The 20336-nt window shown below is 41.9% G+C and overlaps 1 protein-coding gene across 2 annotated transcripts in view; it reads right to left on the bottom strand.

The window, feature by feature from the left end:
* Positions 1 to 7651: 7651 nt before the first annotated feature.
* The window catches only part of LRRC3B (leucine rich repeat containing 3B), a 90107-nt gene continuing 77422 nt past the window's right edge, over positions 7652 to 20336 (bottom strand). For both annotated transcript variants that reach the window (XM_043595553.1, XM_043595554.1), the window contains exon 2: positions 7652 to 8912. In XM_043595553.1, the coding sequence (XP_043451488.1) occupies positions 7969 to 8748 (780 nt within the window). In that variant the 5' untranslated portion in view covers positions 8749 to 8912 and the 3' untranslated portion in view covers positions 7652 to 7968. The remainder of the gene's footprint in view (positions 8913 to 20336) is intronic.

Here is a 20336-nt window from a genome sequence, read left to right as displayed (position 1 = left end):
CCTTCTCCTTATAATTACCTGAGGCCTCCCCAAAACTGTTCATGCCTCCAAAGTGAGAAATGGATAGAGCACGAACTTTAGTGTCAAGAGAACTTCTTGTAAGTCTGAACTCTTTCACTTATTACCTTCTTGGGCAGTCATTTAGCATTTCTGGGTCTCAATTCCCACATTTGGAAAATGATGCTATTATATACTCTACCTCCCTCTTTCCATGGTGGTTGAGGGGATCACATGAGCCAGAGGCCATTGAGGGGTTGTGAGATTCTGGGCCTTGAACTTGTGTTAGATCCTGAATCTTGTTGATTAGGCATAGGTTCATAGCAAAGGATGACTGGATATCAAATATTTTGGGCACATAAAAGCGAAGGGAAACACATGATAAAAAAAAAATCAGAAATTAAGCAGTACTGAATAGGAAATGAGTCAGAAACAATGTATAAATTTGAGGGGAATGTAAAAGGCAGAAAATAAACATAAATGTGTTCCCTGTTTCATTACATGAAGGGTTTGAGGGGTCTTAAAGAATACTTATAGGGGTGCCTGGGTGGCTCAGTCAGTTGAGCGTCTGACTCAGGTCATGATCTCACAGCTCCTGGGTTCAAGCCCCACATCAGAATCTGTGCTGACAGCTCAGAGCCTGGAGGCTCTTCGGCTTCTGTGTCTCCCTCTCTCTCTGCCCCTCCCCCACTCACACTCTCTCTCTCTCTCTCTCTCTGAAAATAAATAAACATTAAAAAAAATTTTTAAAAAGAATACTTATAGTAAAATAGAAACATGCATATGATACATTTAAAACAATCAGAATAGCTAATTACTTACATGTGACCCAGGCCCAAAGTAGAGAAAACTAAACTGTAGCTAGATGGACTATGAGATCAGATACGGTTACTAAATTAGAAGTGTAGACTTTTTTTCCCTCTTAATTCTCTGGCACGGGAGGCAAACAAGGGAAATTTTATGAAGGATTCACATGACATTCATTCTCCACGAGGGGATAGCTGTTCACTTTTTTATGGCAGCTAAGCACAACGTCTGAGAAGAAATTTCTACTGCAGAATGTCCTCTAGGTCAGAGTTACTACCCTGACTGGCCACCCTAGATCTCTCAGGAAGAGAGGAACCATCAAAACATTCAGAGGCCAGAGCCCAACCCTCAAGGTTTCCAGTTCAGCTGGTCTGAGTGCATAAGTATTTACATTGTGCAAAGGCTGGGTCAATCTGCTTGATCATTAGTCAGGTTTGCAAAGCGTTGATGGGGGATGTTCAGGGATCTTAGTTTAGGTTTTTCCGACAAGCAGGCCGTGAGACAAGGATTTGAATGCAAAGTGTTTATGCCGGAGGTGAAGGAAGCACAGATAGGGTAGTGGAGAAACGAGACAACGGAGGAAAGTCAGCGAACGTAGCGCCTCACCAAGCCCATTAGCCCAGTGGTCTAGCACAGCTTCATCCTGCTGGGGTAACAGTAACACAGAGTAGGACACATGCTTCTGAGAGTGAAGGAGCTGGGTGTTTATACACGAAGCGCCTAGCGGTCGTGGGTTGAGGGCTGCTCCCAGCAGATGGCAATTCCCTGGTGTCCCTAACCCTCACGACCCTCCTGGGAACAAGTGACCAAGGGTCATTCATCAACCCCACGACCCAGGGCTATATTCACATCTTCCCTGTGCAACAGCATGGTTTACTTTATGTATACGTGGGGCTTCAGAGCCGGGCACAGAGGGATGGGTGTAAAATGGGAATGGGCCACTGCAGTCCCCGAACACCAGGCCCGGCCCACTGGCTGCGTCAGCTAACCTCATTTCTCTCCTGTGCAAATTAAGACAATTGACTTGCCCTCTCTTCATTTATTACCACGGGGCTTAAGACAAGGCTTCATGTAACTACAGGGTGAAGCATAACTAGGCAGTGCAGCTTAGGTAGAGCAAAGGGCGTGGAGGAGAGCTACACCTGGCTCCACTCTGGCACGTTCGCTGTGGGAACTTGGGCAGAATACATTCTGAGCCCTAGTTTCCTCATCTGTAAAATGGGAACAATGATAATATCTACTGGGCAGGGATGTTGTAAGAACCAGGGAAGGTAGAAACAGAGCCTCGTACTCTGCCAAGTAAATGATAAGTGCTGTTAAGGAAGGGAGAACTATTGAACAAAAGGTTCTTTTGTAGGATAAAAGGTTCTTCATCTGTGACTTATACACAGGGATTCTTCAGTTCATGTTTCAACGGGAAGATAGAAGGTCTTGTCCGTGGTAACGTGCGGACCATGTCAGTTTAGGTCAGTGGTGTTTGTTCCCCCAGAGCCTTCCTCCAGGTAGCGCTCTCCCTGGTTTTTCTCCTTCGTTCTTCATTTTACATTCTCCTCTTGTCAGTGCAGCTTGCTCCACAGAGAGTCAGGGAATTGGCAAGACAGTCTGTGAGGATGAAAAACTTTGAGAGCGTCTTTCATATATCTTCCTTCCAGAAGGAATGTGGACAAGCCCAAGGAAGCTGGATCTGTGTAAATTAGCCCCATCCCACTCCCTGTGGGCCATTTTATTTTAAAATCCATTCAACAATCAATGCCATTAGCTCAACAGATGGCTTATTAATCTTCAGACCAACAGCCAGATTTTAAATTGCCTTCCATTTTGCAAACCCTTCTCTGAAGAAAAAAGTACATGAAATATAAAAGGGAAAAAAAAAATAGAATTTCAGTCCCAACCCCAGGGAGACCTACAATGTATTCATTTCAGGCCTGGTTTTTAAGGTCAGATTCGGCAAACTTTTGTCAGTCAGTCGGATGCTCGTATGTCTACAGGCAAAGAAAGTAAATGCATTGATTTGTTTTTGAAAATAGTGAGCAAAATGCAAAACATTTGTCAGCCAAAGAAAGCACACAGCTCCCCAACCTGATTAACTCAGTTGCCATTAGTGACAAGCATAAATGTTTTCTCTGAACTTGGGGATAGCCTTGAAAATACATCTAATAATTTCCCTGGAAATCCCAAACTTAGGCCATCCCTAGACCAGATAACCGAAATATTTTGTTTTTGGTGATCTCACTATCTCTTTTCCTGGTGTTTTTAGGGGCCAATTCCCCACTGTATTACCACAATGTGCACAACACACACACACACACACACACACACACACATCTTAATTCACACTAGCTTCTGGTTCTATGTTAAATAAGTTAGAGCCATAAACAGAGGTGGGTTTTCTTTTACTGTCTCCCACCCATGATACTATGGGACTGTATATCCATACGTCTCATAGTCGCAAGATCATAATTTCCCTGAGTTGGCATTAGAGTCTTAGACCTTAAGGGGTGTCCCCTGCTTATTCACTTGGGGCATTTGGGACCATCCATCTATGGGCAAATGTGGGATGAGGAATCCAGGTCTTTCTTTTCCCTAAGTTTCTATTTAGATTTGGATTTGGAAAAGGGTTGGGGAGGGCATTTACACATGTGTGGTTAAAGACTTGGCCTTTGGTTTGCTCTGTTGGGGTCAGACCAGCCAACTTGATGAATCAGTGACATCACATTGGAAGCCAGACTGACAAGAGCTCTGGAATTGGAGACCATAGGGTTAAAGGCGGTGACTCCCCGCTCCCCCCCACCTCTGCCAGCAAGGCTGTATTTGACCACACAGGGTTTAGGCAGCAACTCAAGGAAACAAATGCTCATCAACCCTCCCTCCCCAGGAAGCTGCATCAAGATCATTTTCTCCATCTCTCCCCTGGGAAGCCAGATCATGCATAGTGTTGAGCATGTTATCTGGGGGTTGTTTGTGAAAGGAAAATTGATGACCTCAGTCTATCTTGGGGGAACAAGAAGCTTTTTAGAATCACAGATACTCTTCATTACAACTCTGTGACAATGTAGGAGCCACGACTGCCTTCTGACTCCTCAGAGAAACTGCTACTGATTGCTGGGACATCTTCATGGTGTATATTGTTACATTGTTTTGTTTCTTTGAAGACTGGGGGATGGTTCATCAGGAGAGGCACTTGGTGCCCTGTGAAGGACACTGGGTGAAGAGTATGGACACATGCATGCTAATGTCCATGTCTGAAGGGTTTCCATTTCAGCACCTGTCAAATCAGTGGGTGAGATCATCTCCAGAACTCTCCCAGCCCTGAAATTCTAGGAGTTTGCCTATTTCTAGTAACTTGAACATTTCATTAGGCAGAATTTTCCATTCTCTAGCTGTGCCAGATAGATGAGAAAACTTACTGAATGAATTGAAAGTCTCGAGCCAGTAAGGAAAACCTACCCACATCTCAGGCTGCCTTATGCTTGTTGATGTCAGAACATGAATTATTGTGGGTAATCATCGAAGGACGTAAAAAAGAACAACGCGTACCTGGCAGAATTTGTATACCAGTGCATTACAATTTGCCAAAGTGTTCTTGAAAGTTAAATCTTCCGTTACATAACTTTTTATCACTTTCCTTAAAAATGTTCCAGTTGGGCTGGCACGTTTTATGATTTGCCTTGCTTCAGAGATAAGCACATTGTCAATGATTAGACACAACTTCCCAGGTACTTTTGAACTGCAAAGGTTGAGGTCGGGTGAGTGATGGCAAAGGAGAGGGTTGGGCACAGAAGCTGTCAATTAAAATATTTAAAAAGCAAGATGGTGTGTATGTGCCTCAGATGATAAGATGATAGTGCATTTCAAAAACCCTACAGTTCTAAAAGAGGTAGCTCTCCTTGTATATATACATTTAGGAGAGTCCAGAAACTTTAGCATGCTGGGATTGAAACTGACGCATGCATTTCGGGGCTTTTCCTGTACAGCCAGCCACGGGCCTCAAGAAGCCACTCACTGGCCTCGTTCACTGTTGGCCCAGTGGGGTGTAACATCCCTACAACCTGATGGGAAGTGTGTTTCCTTCCAGTTCCGGTCACGAAGGGGCCCGATAGCCTGGTATCTGGTGTTGTTTTTGTTTTTGTTTTTATTAAAAAAAAATTTTTTTTTAACGTTTATTTATTTTTGAGACAGAGAGAGACAGAGCATGAACGGGGGAGGGTCAGAGAGAGAGAGGGAGACACAGAATCTGAAACGGGCTCCAGGCTCTGAGCTGTCAGCACAGAGCCCGACACAGGGCTTGAACGCACAAACCGCGAGATCATGACCTGAGCCGAAGTCGGACGCTTAACCGACTGAGCCACCCAGGCTCCCCTGTTTTTGTTTTTTAAAGAATTAATTTTCTCCTCCAGTGGCTTAACTACTCCAATCACAGAAACCTAACTTAAAGTTGTTGTTTTAAAGCACTCACACTTATAGCCTGTTAGCTGAAAATCTATACACAGAATCTAGGCAGGGGAATGATTATTAACCTAGGGTGCACCTCTTAACTCTGTGTACACAGAGAACTACAAACCCACATGTGGGAATTCAGTGTTGCCACATCTGAACCAGCCTGTCACTGTGCTGCAACACCCTTCAGAGATTTTTTTTTATACGTACTCACACTTGACCAATGCAATTGGCCATTAGGAAAATAAACTCTTATTAGCAAGAAATATGAAAAGGCTATTTTGGAAGAGGCAACCTGAAGTGGATTCTGTGATTTGTGAAAGCTTTTCTAAAATGAATGTGACTCACCCACTCGAATAAATGCAATTAATGTTTTAAGGCTTATCCTTTGCAATGGCTGGACTTTCCTATTCTTTAGTTGGCATGGGGTGGGGGGAAGGTGCATTCAGTTAGGCATCTCTCTGTGGTAGTACTTACAGAGATATATTATCATGTTGTCCTCCAGGGGGCGTTAAATCTTCAGCAAAGCTCCAATTACTCTGGAAGGCATTCAAACCCAGTTAGCAAAAGCAGACAGTCTGGCTTCTTTCTCACTGGGATGCAGAAGTACTGGGGCCCATATTCTGAATTTCACATCTCAGACTTGTGGACTAGGTCTTGCTTTTTTTTTTTTTTTTTTTTTTTTGTAAGGCTAGGACGGGTGTGACAATCCCATTGCTCCGGGGTATGTGCCAGTGTGGCCTCGCCACATTGTTCTGAATGCTCTACTACAGGTATCAGAGTGGCTGACCCTCATGACCCATGTCAGGAACCTCTTAAGAGACTATTGATATGGACAGGAACCGTGGTGCTTTCCAAGGTGCTTTTCCAATGTGATTCCTGGAGGCCCAAAGTTAATCTAATGTGGGTTGGAGAAGGCTTTGTGGGTCAAAATTGCAAAGGATCCAACCTTCCTACTTAAGCCCCACAAAAAGCCATTGTTGCTCATTACTGTGTTAATGAGACCATCCCTTGGGAATCTGCAAGCCTCTAGGTCTGGGGAACCAGCAACTTCAACAGTAAAGTGAATGTAAAGCAATGCAGTACATTGGTTAAGAGGTCCGTGGGTTCTAAAATTGACTGGATTTCAGTATCTGCTGTACTTCTTATAAGGCCTAGTTTTCTGAATTAATTACTTACACTCTTGTGTCTCTGATACCTCATTCACAAAAGACTATCTCATAGGGTAATTACAAGGACTAATTAACACAACCCAAAGAAAGTACTTGGTGCGTTGTAAGTGCTCCATAAATTCTATTAGTCATTCTTACTCCGGAGCCCAGAATTGAGATCCCCATGATAGGGCTCCAGCTTTGTCTTGCACTTCTCCCCGACACAGATTCCTTCATCCCAAATACCACCCTGCATTTTTACCGCTTTCCTCCCCCTGCTTCATCTACCTTCCTTGCCTGTATCACCATCTGATGAGATCCCACCCAAGTTCCAAGGGTTATCTGTAATGGCACCTTAAAACCAAAACGAAAACCAAAAACCAAACCCACAATTCCCTGCTCCAAGAACTGAATTAGCTTTCTCCTATCTCAGAACAGTTTCAGGGACACAATATCTTGATATACTGGTACATACATCAGTCAAAACTTATAGAACTGTACCCTTAACATGGCCAATTTTCTGGCATGTAAATCATACCTCTCCAAACCAACCCAGTAGGAACATAATGAGAATGTCTCAGCCTTTGGAAAGAGGAACACTTGGTTCAAAGTCAAGTTCTAATACTTTCTACCTGGCACTTCGTTGGCCTTCTTTCACCTCCGTTTCCTCTTATGTAAATGGGGCAGTTGTTACGTTCTCCTTTTGCAGTGAAGGTTTAGAGACCTAATGATAGTTTAAAAATGCCTTGCACACTGTTGATGCTATATTACAGTTAGGACTTTCCTTTTCAGCATAGCTATTTCTATGTCACATACACCTGCCCACCAAAAGGTGATCTTCAGGACAGAATATGTGCTGTCCTTTTCCTGTCCATGTATCTGGCATAGAGTAAAAGCAGTGTGTTTAGCTAGATATAATATAATATAATATAATATAATATAATATAATATAATAAATATAATATAACAGCTAAGCACACCAACTTTTAGATAGCGAACATCTAGCGTCATCCCAGCTGAAGCCTCTGCAGGATGTTGGACTGTGTATTATCACTCGGGTTTGCTAAGGCTCAGTATTTTAAAGCCTGACAGACACTTTCCTTCGTCGATCATTCAGCTATGGCTTCCCCGTGTCCAGTAGGACTTAATAACACATCTTTCATTATGATAATTCTTTAGGCTCATAAGGGTTGTCGATTTCTCTTGAAAGCAACGGAATGACTGTACTGTTTTCTGGACCAATAAGTCACTCTGTTTTCCATGGTTCAAAGTTAAGCTTTTATTTGGTTTTAAATTAAAAAAATAAATTTCATTATTAAATAGTGAGATGGATCTAACTTATGTCCAGATAGTAGCTTACTCAGGAATATACCACTGGGGGTACAATTAAGGGGTGGGACACCTAAACTAAAATTATCTGTTATGTTGTCATGTTTGTTAAAAGCTCGACAGTGGCATAATTGAAAAGAAAGGGAGATACAAAGTTTTAGATGTTTACAACGGATGGGAAAAGTAAACCACTTATTCTATTGCAACTGCAAACGAATTTCTTTCTTGGTGCCAGTCTGTTTGGACGCTATACCACAGTGCTAATGTCATCGGGCTCATCTGCTTTCTTCTGCCTGCTGGGCAGGGATTTCAAGTATTCAAGGTGTCTCCGGGCATCCTCCTGATTTTGCCTCACGTAATACACCACATATGAGATCACCATGGTGAACCAGCCAAACATGGTGACCAGCATGGCATAATCGGTAGTCTTTTTGGGGAGGTTACAAAGGTCAGCATCATTGGCAGCATTGAGGAATGGTCTACCGGCGTGCTCATCCAACACAGAAGTCTTACAGATCACATTGTGGGCTGTCTCGTGGTTGGATGCCATGCTCCTCAGAACTTGCTGGAGAGTACAGTCGCAGTGCCAGGGGTTGTTGGCGATTCTGGCCCTGGCCTTCAGGTTATTGAAGGCATTTTTGTGCACGCTTTGAATCCGGTTGTCAGACAAGTCCAGAGTCTGCAAAGTTTCCGCTACTCCTTTGAAAGCATGCTCGTCGATAAACTCGATGCCGTTTTTGGACAAGTTGAGAACTCTTAGTTGATGGAGGTCCTTAAAAATCTCATTGGGGATAGATGTGATCTGATTGGAGTCCAGATACAATAAGACTGTTTCAGGAGGAAGATCTCTAGGTATTTCCTTGAGATTTGCATTGCTACAGGTGACATTTAAACCCCCAGAGGAAGAACAGAGACAGCCCTTGGGACACATACTGGCTGAATGAAAGCACAGTATCATAAGAACAAAACTTTGTAGGAGGAGACACATGGAGAGGGAACGGGTTAACCACAGGTCTACCAGATTCATGCTGGAATGTCAGCATAATCACAAGCCCATTCCTCATTCACTCCGACAAGCAAGCGTGGCAACGGTTCCAGCCTTGTCCACACTGCTGATTTCCTTCTTGCTTATTTCAAAAGGTTGCAGCTAACACATGTGTCTCTTCATTATTCCTGTCCTTGCTTGGGTACCTAAAGGAAAGGGAAGCAGAGACAATTAGCTTTTTTTGCAGAGAGAGCAATTAAAAGTGCTCTCAGGCGTCTGGCATTCTATGTGGGCAGGAGAGGTAATTTCCATTGATACCACTGGGAGATGTCTGCATAATGGGAGTCTCCTGCTCAAATCCCAGGTGCTTGGGGAAAGGTCTGTCAATAAATGACATTTCCGAATCATGCTGCCTTGTTTTTAGTTGTGCAGAATTACAGCAAACAGCCTAGAATTCTGTCATCTCTACTAGTCCTCTCAACATCCTGAACCCCTTCTAAATTATATAGCAATAAAATTTAATTATGCCTTTCCTCCTTTCTACAGTTGCAGATGCATGAATGCAGTTTAGACCTCCTCTTGAGCAGCAATGAGAAATAACACTGATATTTCATGGTTAATGACCATAGATAGCAATAATTGTCATGGCTCCTGAATGGATGCTCAATTGGAATATTTTCTCTAAAGAAACATCTTGCTTGAATTAAGAAATGAATAAATGCATTCCAACCTTTACAACAAAATGTTGCTAGGGACTGATAGAACAAAATCCCCAAAAGGGTTGTCTCCCTGATTCTCTCTGTTTTCTAAACAAGCTATCCCGTCCCCAATAGGTCTTCAAATATGACACACACCTCCAAGACTTTTTAAAATATAAGGACTAAAAAATATTAGCCTCTAAGACTTTCCCAATAGCTTATTTTTTTCTTTCCAATCATTATATGTATATATTATTGCTGAAATGTATATATATACATATACATGATAAATTATATATATATAATAAATTACATATATAATAAATACACAGTAAAACCTTGGATTGCAAGTGACTTGCTCTCCGAGTGTTCTGCAAGATGAACAAACATTTCTAATAAATTTTAACTTGATAAACGAGTGGTGTCTTGCAATACCAGTGGTAAATGACACCGAATATCACATGATCACAACGGAGGCAACGGTTCTTGAAATTCACTTTGATATACAAATGCTTTGGATTACATGTATGTTTCCAGAATGAATTATGCTTGAAAACCAAGGTTTTACTGTATATATATAATACTGTTGGAAGGGGCTTCTGAAATGTAATTAAGTAATATTTTAATATTAAGTAATATAAGTAAGGATACAAGCCTACTCAGGAACAGAAATGAGAATATTCAGTGAACCCTCCAAACTCTTTTCTCATATAGAGAGGACAGGCATCTTTGGGACCAGTTCACAGAGGAAGCAAGTGGATTTTGGAGAGATTATGTGATTCGCCCAAGGTTATAGCTCACAGGTGGCAGAGACAGGACTCACGCCAAAGGCTTTATTCTGACTTATTAATCTCCTAACACTCTCTACTACCCCCACAATGCTCTCCCAACATTATCTGCTCTATAAAGACAGTTGGGATCAAGGAAGCATTGCTTGTTGTGACTTCTGATGCTGTTATGTCTAAGCTCAACCCCAACTTCAGTACCCCATGGAGCTCGATGTCTGATTTCAGAGTGTCCTCTCTCAGGATGTGAGAAACAAGGGGAATATTCCTTCCTCTTACCACAGTGAGTAATAAATGACTTTCTGCATGAGCAACAAATGAGTCTCTGCAAACTTATCTTTTCTAAAGATCCCAGATGGATAAATACAGGGGGAAATGACTCCAAATGTTACCAAACTCACAGAAGAGAAGATTAATGTGAGCTGAAAACATAATGAATGGGGTTGTTAATCATGGAAAAAATGAGATTAGCACTAGCAGAATGGAGTGGATGTGCTTTTGGAATCCTGAGTCCCTTAAATGCCAGAGAATGCTAAAGAAGGACCTCTAGGCTTACTGGGCCATCCATCAATAGCTCATTTCATTTGCAGTGAGTTTCCCTCCCTTCCATGTTTTCCTTGAAAACTGCATTGCACGACATTTGGGATTCTAGTGATTGTCTAGATGGGAGAGAGGAAAAAATAAGCAGGTGTGGAGGGGAGGGCATTCAGAGAGAAAGGAGGGTGGCAGAAGGATAAGATAAAGGATGTTAGGAGGAAGGCATGAGAAGGACACAGGAGATGGGGGACATGAACATGATTAGAGAACATGAAAAAAGTCTATGCGATCAACCAACTCCCATCAACTGAGGCTGTGCAACCAGCCTAAATCCTGCTGAAAGGTGGGAAGGCTTCTCTGGCAGACCCTCCACATCTCTCCAGAGACTGATTAAGAGTCTACCTGAAGAAAAGTGTTCACCAAGTTAGACCGTAAGTTCCATGAGGGCAGGGGCTTGTTTCCGCCTCATGCGGAAACAACAGCAAACAATTAAAAAGTGCAAAGTGCAATTAAAAATTACACTGGCGTGTATCCCAGCTTTAATCCTTATTAGCAATGTGTTCCTGGGCAAGTTATTTAACCTCTCTAAGCCTTATTTTCCTTATCTTTGAATAGAAATGATAAAAGAACACAGTTACAAAGTTGATTTGAGAATTCTGTGGGATAATCCACATAAAGCATTTAGCCCAATGTCTAATAGGTAGTAAGAGCTCCATACTTGTTAGCTACGGTTACTGCTATTATCCCAGATATGTTCTCAAATGCTAGCATAGTGCTTGACATGTAGTAAGGGCTATACAAACATCTATTGTATGAATGATCGAATAGCATATTGAAGCATATAGCTTTACTTTTTCTTCCCTAAGATAATTATTTTTATTTTTAATATAAATATTGGCTCTTCCAATATCTATTGGTTTTACATGTCAACATGGTGGTCTTTGGAAAAATCATGAGCGCAGGCTCCTAGCTGATGAAAGGAAGAATGGAGCTTTTCCGGTAGGCTTCTTGAGACTTAATCTTGGTTTCTCCAGGATGATCGGCCCAATGGTCATGGTAACAGACAAGAAATGATGAGAACACATCTTGAGTTTTCAACAACAGAATGAAATACCTCTTGAGATGGAATCCAATGAAATGGTTTCACCTTGAAACCTTGAAATGGTCCACCTATACACTGAATAGAACGCCTATTAGGAATACAAATACAGAGTATCTCTTGCATTCAGAGATGCTGGGCTCAAACTATTTCATTTTCTTCCTGTCATGTTGGAGGAAAGGGAAACAAAAGCTTTGGGACTGGCTAGATTACTTGGCTGCTATGACTCAGCCTCTAGTGCTCCCATGCTCAGCCAGGACAAAGTGACAAGAGATGCAAGCAGTAGAGAATTGAGCCCTTGGATGTCTAGGAAGCAGACAGCAGGGGCCAGAGTTATTGAGTCAAGGTCATCTTCAGCAGGGAAGATGGAAGAACGGCCTCTCCACTCTAATATGCCGAATTACTATTTTCCAAAACCAGCTTGACATTGTCTTAAATTGCTGGAGAGGTCAAAAGAGGTTCTTGGAAAAGAAAGACATGGGAGGTGTGCCTCACAGTGAAAAACATAGGTATGCTTCTGACATCAGCTACCACCCAGCAGAATATAAAGCTAAGGAGCAGCTCACAAACTTAAAACTCCCTCCTGCTCTATTTCCAGTCAGGTCTACCCGAATATGCAAAGCAGCAAACACAATATCCTGCTAGAAAAAATAGAGTGTCTCCTTTCTAACTTCAGGAGGAGTATGTAGAACACCAGAGAAGGGCTGGGGTCACACTGGTGATGGCAAGAATAGAAGCAGCATCACTGCCTGTCCTCCTGATAAGGAACAAGATCTGATAAAGGGACAGAGCAAATCAAACAGTGCCTTCTATACCTCTTGACTCCCCTCTGCATTTCTCAACTCATCATACTACCCTATCTTCATTCCCTTTACATATGTCTGGGGCAGTCAGGAAGCTACTGTATTTTTGGAATGTGGTATTTAGGTATGAGCTGTGCTCCCAAAAGGGGCCATTTTATCCCTGGACCCATGCCTTGCCCACATCTCCCCATCACATGGGTCTCCAAGGTCCAACAATTAATGCCCGGATTGGGTAGTAACTATCAAATGTTGTTTCCAGAAGAAAAAAAAAAGTGTATTTAGCAAACTGCCTGAGAAGACAGATCTTTCAGTGGTTGATTAACAACTCTATCTTGCTTCCTGGTCCTTTCTTCTCATCATTAGGGGATAGATACTCAGGGACACTCAGGGCTTCAAACCCAAAGCTTTCATTAACTCTTCTAAGATCAGTGAGCACACCAATTCAAGAAGAAATACCAGACCGATTTCTCCCAATTTCTTTCCATGCAACACTGCTACCAACAAGGATTTGATTAAAGAGCACAATACAGCAACACAGGAAGGCCCTTTGATTCGGGGTGGGGGTGGGGTGGGGTGGGTGGGTGGGTTCATTAATTTTCAAATTAATGAAAAAAGAAAAAGAAACCTCATAAGTTTAAGTACTTAAAATTAAAACTTCCATAGGGCAAAAGTAAGACCATACACAAAATGAAAGGGCAGATGCTAAAACAAAGGGTTGATTTCTTTAATATACAAGACATTCTTACCAAGGGATAAGAAACTGATCCAACAGAAAAATAGGACAGAAAAACAATATATACGAATGACCAAAAAAACCCTATGAAAAGATCCTTGATCTCACTGACACAAGAATAAATTCAAGTGAAAGTACCTAACATCTTGGTTAAAATTAGGAAAACTAGGGTCAGTGTAAGTGTAAAGAACAAAGCACTCTCAAACCCTTGATGAGGGGATACCTGGGACACTCTTTTTGTACAAGCAATGTAGGGATATCTATCCAGATTTTAAAACATGAGAACAAGTTAGACTGACTTGTACTGATGTAAAGATCTCCAAAGATGACCTCAAAAAGCAGCTAGGAAAAAGGGGGTTATAGTCTCATCCTGTTTGTGTAAAGTTTTAAAAAGAGGACACGAATGTGCAGCTATAGGTATATAACATACGTTTGCAAATGCATAGTTCGTTTCTGAAAGGATCTGTATGGAAGGAAATGTATATGAAACTATTAATAGTGGTTAACTGAGGAGCAGAACTCAAGGGACTGATGGGGAGAAAAGCAGTGGTCTTTTTATTTCATACCCTTCTAGTGGATTTAACTTTTTATGATACAAAGGTGTTTTTGTTTACATAAAATTTAAAAAAAATTAGTGCAAAAGGACCAGAACTTAACTGAAAAAACAATCTGAACATAACGCCTCAGAAGACAACTTTCGAGCACCATGAAACAGTTGGACAATGGCGGCCAAGAGGGTTGGGTCAATAACAAGACGATAAAGTTTAAAAAGCTGAACGTGTTTCAACCTGAGAGACTGAATGCACAAAGGGACAATGCTGAGACCACATATCAAAACAGAACTTCAACTCACAACCTGCTTAAACCAGCCCAGGAAGCCAAACTGCAGCCTCTATAGCAATTGTCCCAACTCAGCCAGATCAGTAACTGCCAGCTCCCCTCATTTTCCCTCCTGCTACCAATTTAGGGTTAACCAGGGAGAGCCAAATCTGCTCCCCTAAGCAACCACATAATGAGGCTCTGGGTCTAGTTAGCCTGCTTCCAGATTCCTCATGCCAAGAGCCACCAATCAGGGCACAATCTGAAGCCTTTCATTTGTCCCACGATAAAGCTTTTACACTCCTTGCCTCCCCATGAGTCTCTGCCGAATGCGAGGGATCAGGGCTGGCTCCCTTGCTATAGGAAGCTTGGGGAAAATGGCCTCTGCTTGTTCTCATTTGGGTAGTTTTCATTTACTTCCGCAAAGACTACAGTATGTGATATTTTCAATGTAGTATTTCCAAAGTTAGCTTTATAACTTATATAAATTATATAGGGATTTCTTCACATGCTCAGGTTTTCTATAAACTAAGTATTGGTTGCATAAAACATCAATGTGTATAATTCCTGACCAAAAAATGAGGGACAGTTGGGATCTGAATAATTCAGGTGAATGAACTATATAGATAATTTTGAGATGACGTTCACAGATATGACACCTTATTTCACATCTTTAGCATTGAGCTCTGCCATGAACTTTAGTTTTGCATTTCCACTCGCAACCACCTCTCTCACCAAAAGATTCCACCTGGGCTTCACAATGGGCATCCTTAAAAGTAAAATCACTTTCACCCTTTATCCTCACCCAACTACCTTCTACCATAAACCACCTATTCTTCCCTCCTGATTTCTTGGGAACCGTTTCCATTTTCATTCTCCCTGCCCGCTCTCTTATGCTTTGCGTCCCCTTTTTCTCTCTCCTGTTCAAAACACTATCCTCTTGCACCAAAAGGAAGCCAAAGCCTCCTTCCCGGCCTGCCTGTGTGCAGCTTCTGTTCTCCTTCCAATGTCAGGTGCAAGTAACACTTTGACCATGAATTTCCACTGGCCAAAAAGCTTTCACGAGCCCCTGTTCATGGCAACCCTCCTTTTCCAATCCTATGTCCCACCACACTTACACAGACACAGAAACCTGAGCTCAGGAAACAGAAGTCCACAGTTAGAAAGCTGATGATGAAGAGCACTTCCTTCCACAAGCGTGAGATTTATCAGAGGTCATCCCAACCCTCTACAGCTTGGATTTGCTTTCCTGGTTTCAAATCCGACGATGAAGATCTGGCCCAGGAGTCATTCGGCTGGTTTATAACAAGCAACTATCATCATTTAGTTAAGGATATGAACTAATAAGGCCAACAAATACAGGAGGAACTGAGGATCATTATATTTAGAAGCAGTTTAAGCTGCTTGCAGACCCAATATGTCATAACAGGTTAAGTCAGGAAGCGCCTGAAATCTCAAAATTCTTGCTTTTACAATTGAGGATATCGGTTTATTTTTGCTACCAGACCATGAGCTTTCAGAAGGTAGGGGTCAATGTCTTACTCATTTTTATATTCTTGCATCGCCCATAGTAAGAGTTTAAAAATATTTATTGAAATGAATTAGGATCCATCCTCATTTCATCATAAAACAGCTACTGTTCACTTTGGCATTTATTACATGCCAGGTATTTATTAAGTGATGAACTCATCTAACATGAGTAATGGATGGTGAAACTGAAGTTCTGATTAGGTTCCTAGTTAAATGGATATAGAATTCCAAAGTGAGGGCTCAAGGTGCCATGTGAAGGTTGGGTGACATGTTCTGTGAGTCTAACATCTCCTTGTCCACTTTGAGGGAAAAAGGTGTCAAGAGGCATCTATCTTATCACCTCCCCAAAGAGAGGAGAGAGTTATTAATAGGATTCCTGGAGCTGGGGTGGAGGTGCAGAATGTCCTAGCACAAGGTTGGCCATTGATTGGTGGTAGAGTTGGGTAATGTTTTGATGTTGGGGTGAGCCTGCACTCCCAGAGCTGTCAGACAAGGGATAGAAAACTACTCCCTATCGGTCAGATATGGCCACCTGAGGGAAGGAACTCCCCAGTGAAAAGAATCTTGGGTCCTTTCTCATGGTCCCATAGGATTCTCTGGTAGGGCCGAGGCATCTGAGCAATAAGAAACTGAAGGGCAGATGTTTGGATTTGGGGAATGTAGCCATCTGGAATGTATCTACCACAGGGACCAGGGGAGTCATATTTCGGGGCATCATACAGGTGGGTAGGGGGCACAAAAGAGCTCCAGAAAGAAGCACCAAGCCCATCTCATTCTACCTTCCAATGAGCCTCTGAGGAGAGCAGCTGAAGCCCAGTTATGCTGATGGCTGGGGTGGGGTGAAAGGGCAAAGAGAAGAAACCGAGCTACCCACCATACCTTCTTTCCCTTTCCTTTATGCCTGAAACAAAGAAGAGAGGGGAATAGTTGAATATTAGATGAAATTCAGTGTATTGGCTAATCTCTTGAATTAGACGCTTACATAATCATATTCAACTTTTACTTTGGCTTAAGTCAATTGACTTTGTGACTTAAGGTAATGGTAGGACAATCCATTACCTGAGATTGGCACAGAATCACGGGGCTGACTGATGTGTTTCGTTCAGGGGCTAGAGGAAGATGGTCACTTGCACAGAATAGAGATTAAAGGAGTGGCAAAAACAGAAAGTAATTGCCTTCTATTCTGGATACACATATGTCGCCTTGCAAAATCCTCAGGACAACCATGAGCACTGGGGGAAGCGTTGCTGAAAAAGAAGACTAGCGAGATAGCAAGAGGGAGGGAGAAAAGGTGACACATGCTTCTGAAGGGGTTCAGAACAAGTCTCCCCAGAGAGCACCGCTCTGCCATGATGACTACTTTGAACTGAAGACGATCAAGTCCCAAAAGACTCAGGAAGAGCTTGGCACCTCCCCCTTAACTGCCTGGAAAAATTCAGACAGAGGGCCCAGTTCGGGAAAGAGAGCTACTACCAGAGGTAACTACACACAGGATGGGCTAGAGGATGGCTGGAGGTCCGCAGAGCCTGTTGGTTCAGATTTCTTTCTGCGTCCCATTGTCTCTGCATGGCACCACAGACATTTGTTTACTAACCATTTGGTCTTCCCATCGTTCTGTGAGTTGGCTTCCTCCCCTTTGAAGCCTCAGATCCCTACCCCCTTCCCGTTAACTCAGAATGGCACGCACACCCCAACTGCCTGTCAGGGAGCCTCTCATTGTCTTTGTGGGGCTCCCGCTCCATAATTAAAGTTTTTTTCTGTTAACCTGTTTTATGTCAATTTAATTAACAGACCAGCCAAACAAACCTAGAGATGTGGAGGAAAAAATTTCCTCCCTTACACCTCTAAACTGAAAGCTCTAACATGACACATTTGCCTTACGTTTGTGAACTACATTACATTAGATGCCTGCGGGGCAAGTCCACGGATATGCTCTTATTTAATTATCTCTAAGCAGCCTTTTTAGGGAAACATGATAAACATCATTGGTCCTACTTTAGCACAGTAGAGGAACGCACCGAATGGAAATGGCTTAAAGTCACACGCTGGTTAGCAGGACAAAATTTGGATCCTAGGTGTCCCACAGGGTAGATTCCATTCAACACTCAGTGATTTATAGAATCCTTCTACTGGCCACATTTAGATATAGAGGGTCTGCAAACACAAGTACTGAGTTTCAAATGCCAAATCAGTCCTCTGTTGACTACTTTCCACAGACTTTGGGAAGGTCAATAACGAGAAGAGAAACTCCTTTTCCCGCAAAAAATCTTCTAAGAGCTACTCATACAAAACTTTTATCAAAACGACATGATGTCCATCTGTCCCGGATCTCAGTCATTTTAGGCACTGCTTTTCTTCTTTTGAAACCTATTTCACAAAATAATTCTTTAAACAAACCCTGAACTTACTGGGGGACAAACGACTCTTATGAATACATTGCCTCCTTTCTACATGATCTAATGCCCATAGATCTCCGGAGTAGATGTAAAAATTCTTCCCACCCATAAACCTGCTTGAAAAACAAAGAAATACATAAACAAGATCCACTTTTTTTTTTTTGACGTAGTATCTATCTCTCTCTGGGACTAAACACAGAATAAAGATAAGACTATGTCTTTGCTTACATCTGTATTTATTATTCAACATGCTGCAAGTTTATAGGGAGATTGAGTGGGAACCCATCTATCTCAGTTTCTTTCTGCTTCTCTATTATTATTTCTCAGCAAGTGCCTATGACATTTAACAGTGAGAGCTTTGCAAGCTCTTAACACATAATCTACATAAATGTAGGCTCCCTAAAACTCAAGAGGGTCCTGAGGCAACCTGAAAGCTGCTTTTAGAGCACACTAGCTTATGCTGAATTCAGTCGAATTTCTGAGTAGGCTGAGTGACTGTTATCATTTTTTTTTTAAACCCTTGTTTTGTTTAACCTTATTCATTGATTTGGTGGGGAAAGTACAGGATTGAGATCCAAACCAAGGTCTAGAAACTGGATTCAAACCCTAGCTTCTGAGGAATGAATTCCAGGAATTTAGCAAATCACACACACTTCTAAGCTTTATTTATCATAGACCTATAATGAATAATATTCACCTCCCTGGTCTCATAGTTATGAGGATAAACCGAAATAAATATATGTGAAATGCGCTTCAGAAGCCATCAATGGCCACTTAAAGATTATGCTGTATTGTGGGTTTCAGTATTTGGCTGTTTCGCTCGAATATCAGATCATTCTTTTTCCAGAGCCTTATGTGTCTTTTTCTTAAGCACAACCAACTAGGATGCGATTCTCACATAACCTATGATAGTATTCATTTCAAACCATATTTAACCTGAATCTAATCATGAGGAAAGGATTTGACCGATCTGAAACTTGAGGCACTTTGCAATGTGACTGATCAGGACTCTTCAAAGGGTGACTGAAGGGAAACAAAACAAAACAAAACAAAACAAACACACAAAAAACCCAAAGCAGTCTGCAGAACTCTTCCTGATTAAAGAAAAAAGATGTGATAACCAACAGCAATGCAAAAGACTGACTTCTGGCTATAAAAAAAAATATGCTAGCAAAGTGCATTATTGGAACAATGAGGGAAAACTCTGATTACAACCTATATTAGCTATTATTGAATCAAATATAAATTTCTTGGGCTTTTCATGATTTGAGGAGGAAGGAGAGAATCCTTGTTCCTAAGAGGTACATACTGAAGTGTTTTGGGGTAAAGTGTCATGACAACTGCAAAGGGTATGCAAAATACCCAGGAAAAACAAAACTATATTTTTATGTGGAAAGAGAGAGACAAAGGGGAAAAAGATTAAGGACTGGTAAATGGAAAGTGATCACCTAAAAGTATTCATTGTACCAATTTTCCATCTTGTCTGAAAGTTTCACGTTTCTCAAAGGAGCATGTGGAGGGGAGGTTCTAGGCTTACAAAATAAACAACAGCAACGGAAAGAACTTCAAGAGAAAAAGAAATCCCTTCCTGATGAAGGAAGAGAGTTTTAGGAATACTCATTTGAATGTGGCCTATCTCCTCATAGTGACACTGAATAGAAACCGAAGGTGAAATGAGAAGGACTTCTTCAAACTGTATCTTGTGGAGGCACCTGAGTGGCTCAGCTGGTTAAGCACCTGACTCTTGGTTTCAACTCAGGTCACGATCTTGTGGTTCATGGGTTCGAGCCCCATGCTAGGTTCCACACCGACAGTGCAGAGCCTACTTGGGATTTTCTTTCTCTCCTTCTCTCTCTGCCCCTCTCCTGCTCATCCCCCCCCTTTTTCTCCCCCCACCTCTCTCAAAATAAACAAATAAACTTAAGAAAAGAAAATTGTATTTCTTGTATGCCAGGACTACCAAAGTCCCAGCACACGGACAGACGTCACATGTGCAGCGTGGACCTGGTTTTAATTGGGCAGCATGGAGATCATGGCTTAGCCATTTACTAATTATGTATCCTCTCTTCCCCACAGTTAAACATGGGGGTATTAATAAGTTCTATCCAAGGGATTTCATGAGGATTCACTGAGGCGATACATATAAAACACTTAGAAAAGCTTCTGTTACATGAGAAACTGTCCATGAGAGTTTACTATTACTCACTCTACCACTACGATTATTGTTACT

This window comes from Prionailurus bengalensis, chromosome C2 (genome assembly GCF_016509475.1).
Source record: "Prionailurus bengalensis isolate Pbe53 chromosome C2, Fcat_Pben_1.1_paternal_pri, whole genome shotgun sequence".
Classification (NCBI taxonomy): Eukaryota; Metazoa; Chordata; class Mammalia; order Carnivora; family Felidae; genus Prionailurus; species Prionailurus bengalensis.
This window is presented reverse-complemented; position numbering and strand designations above follow the sequence as displayed.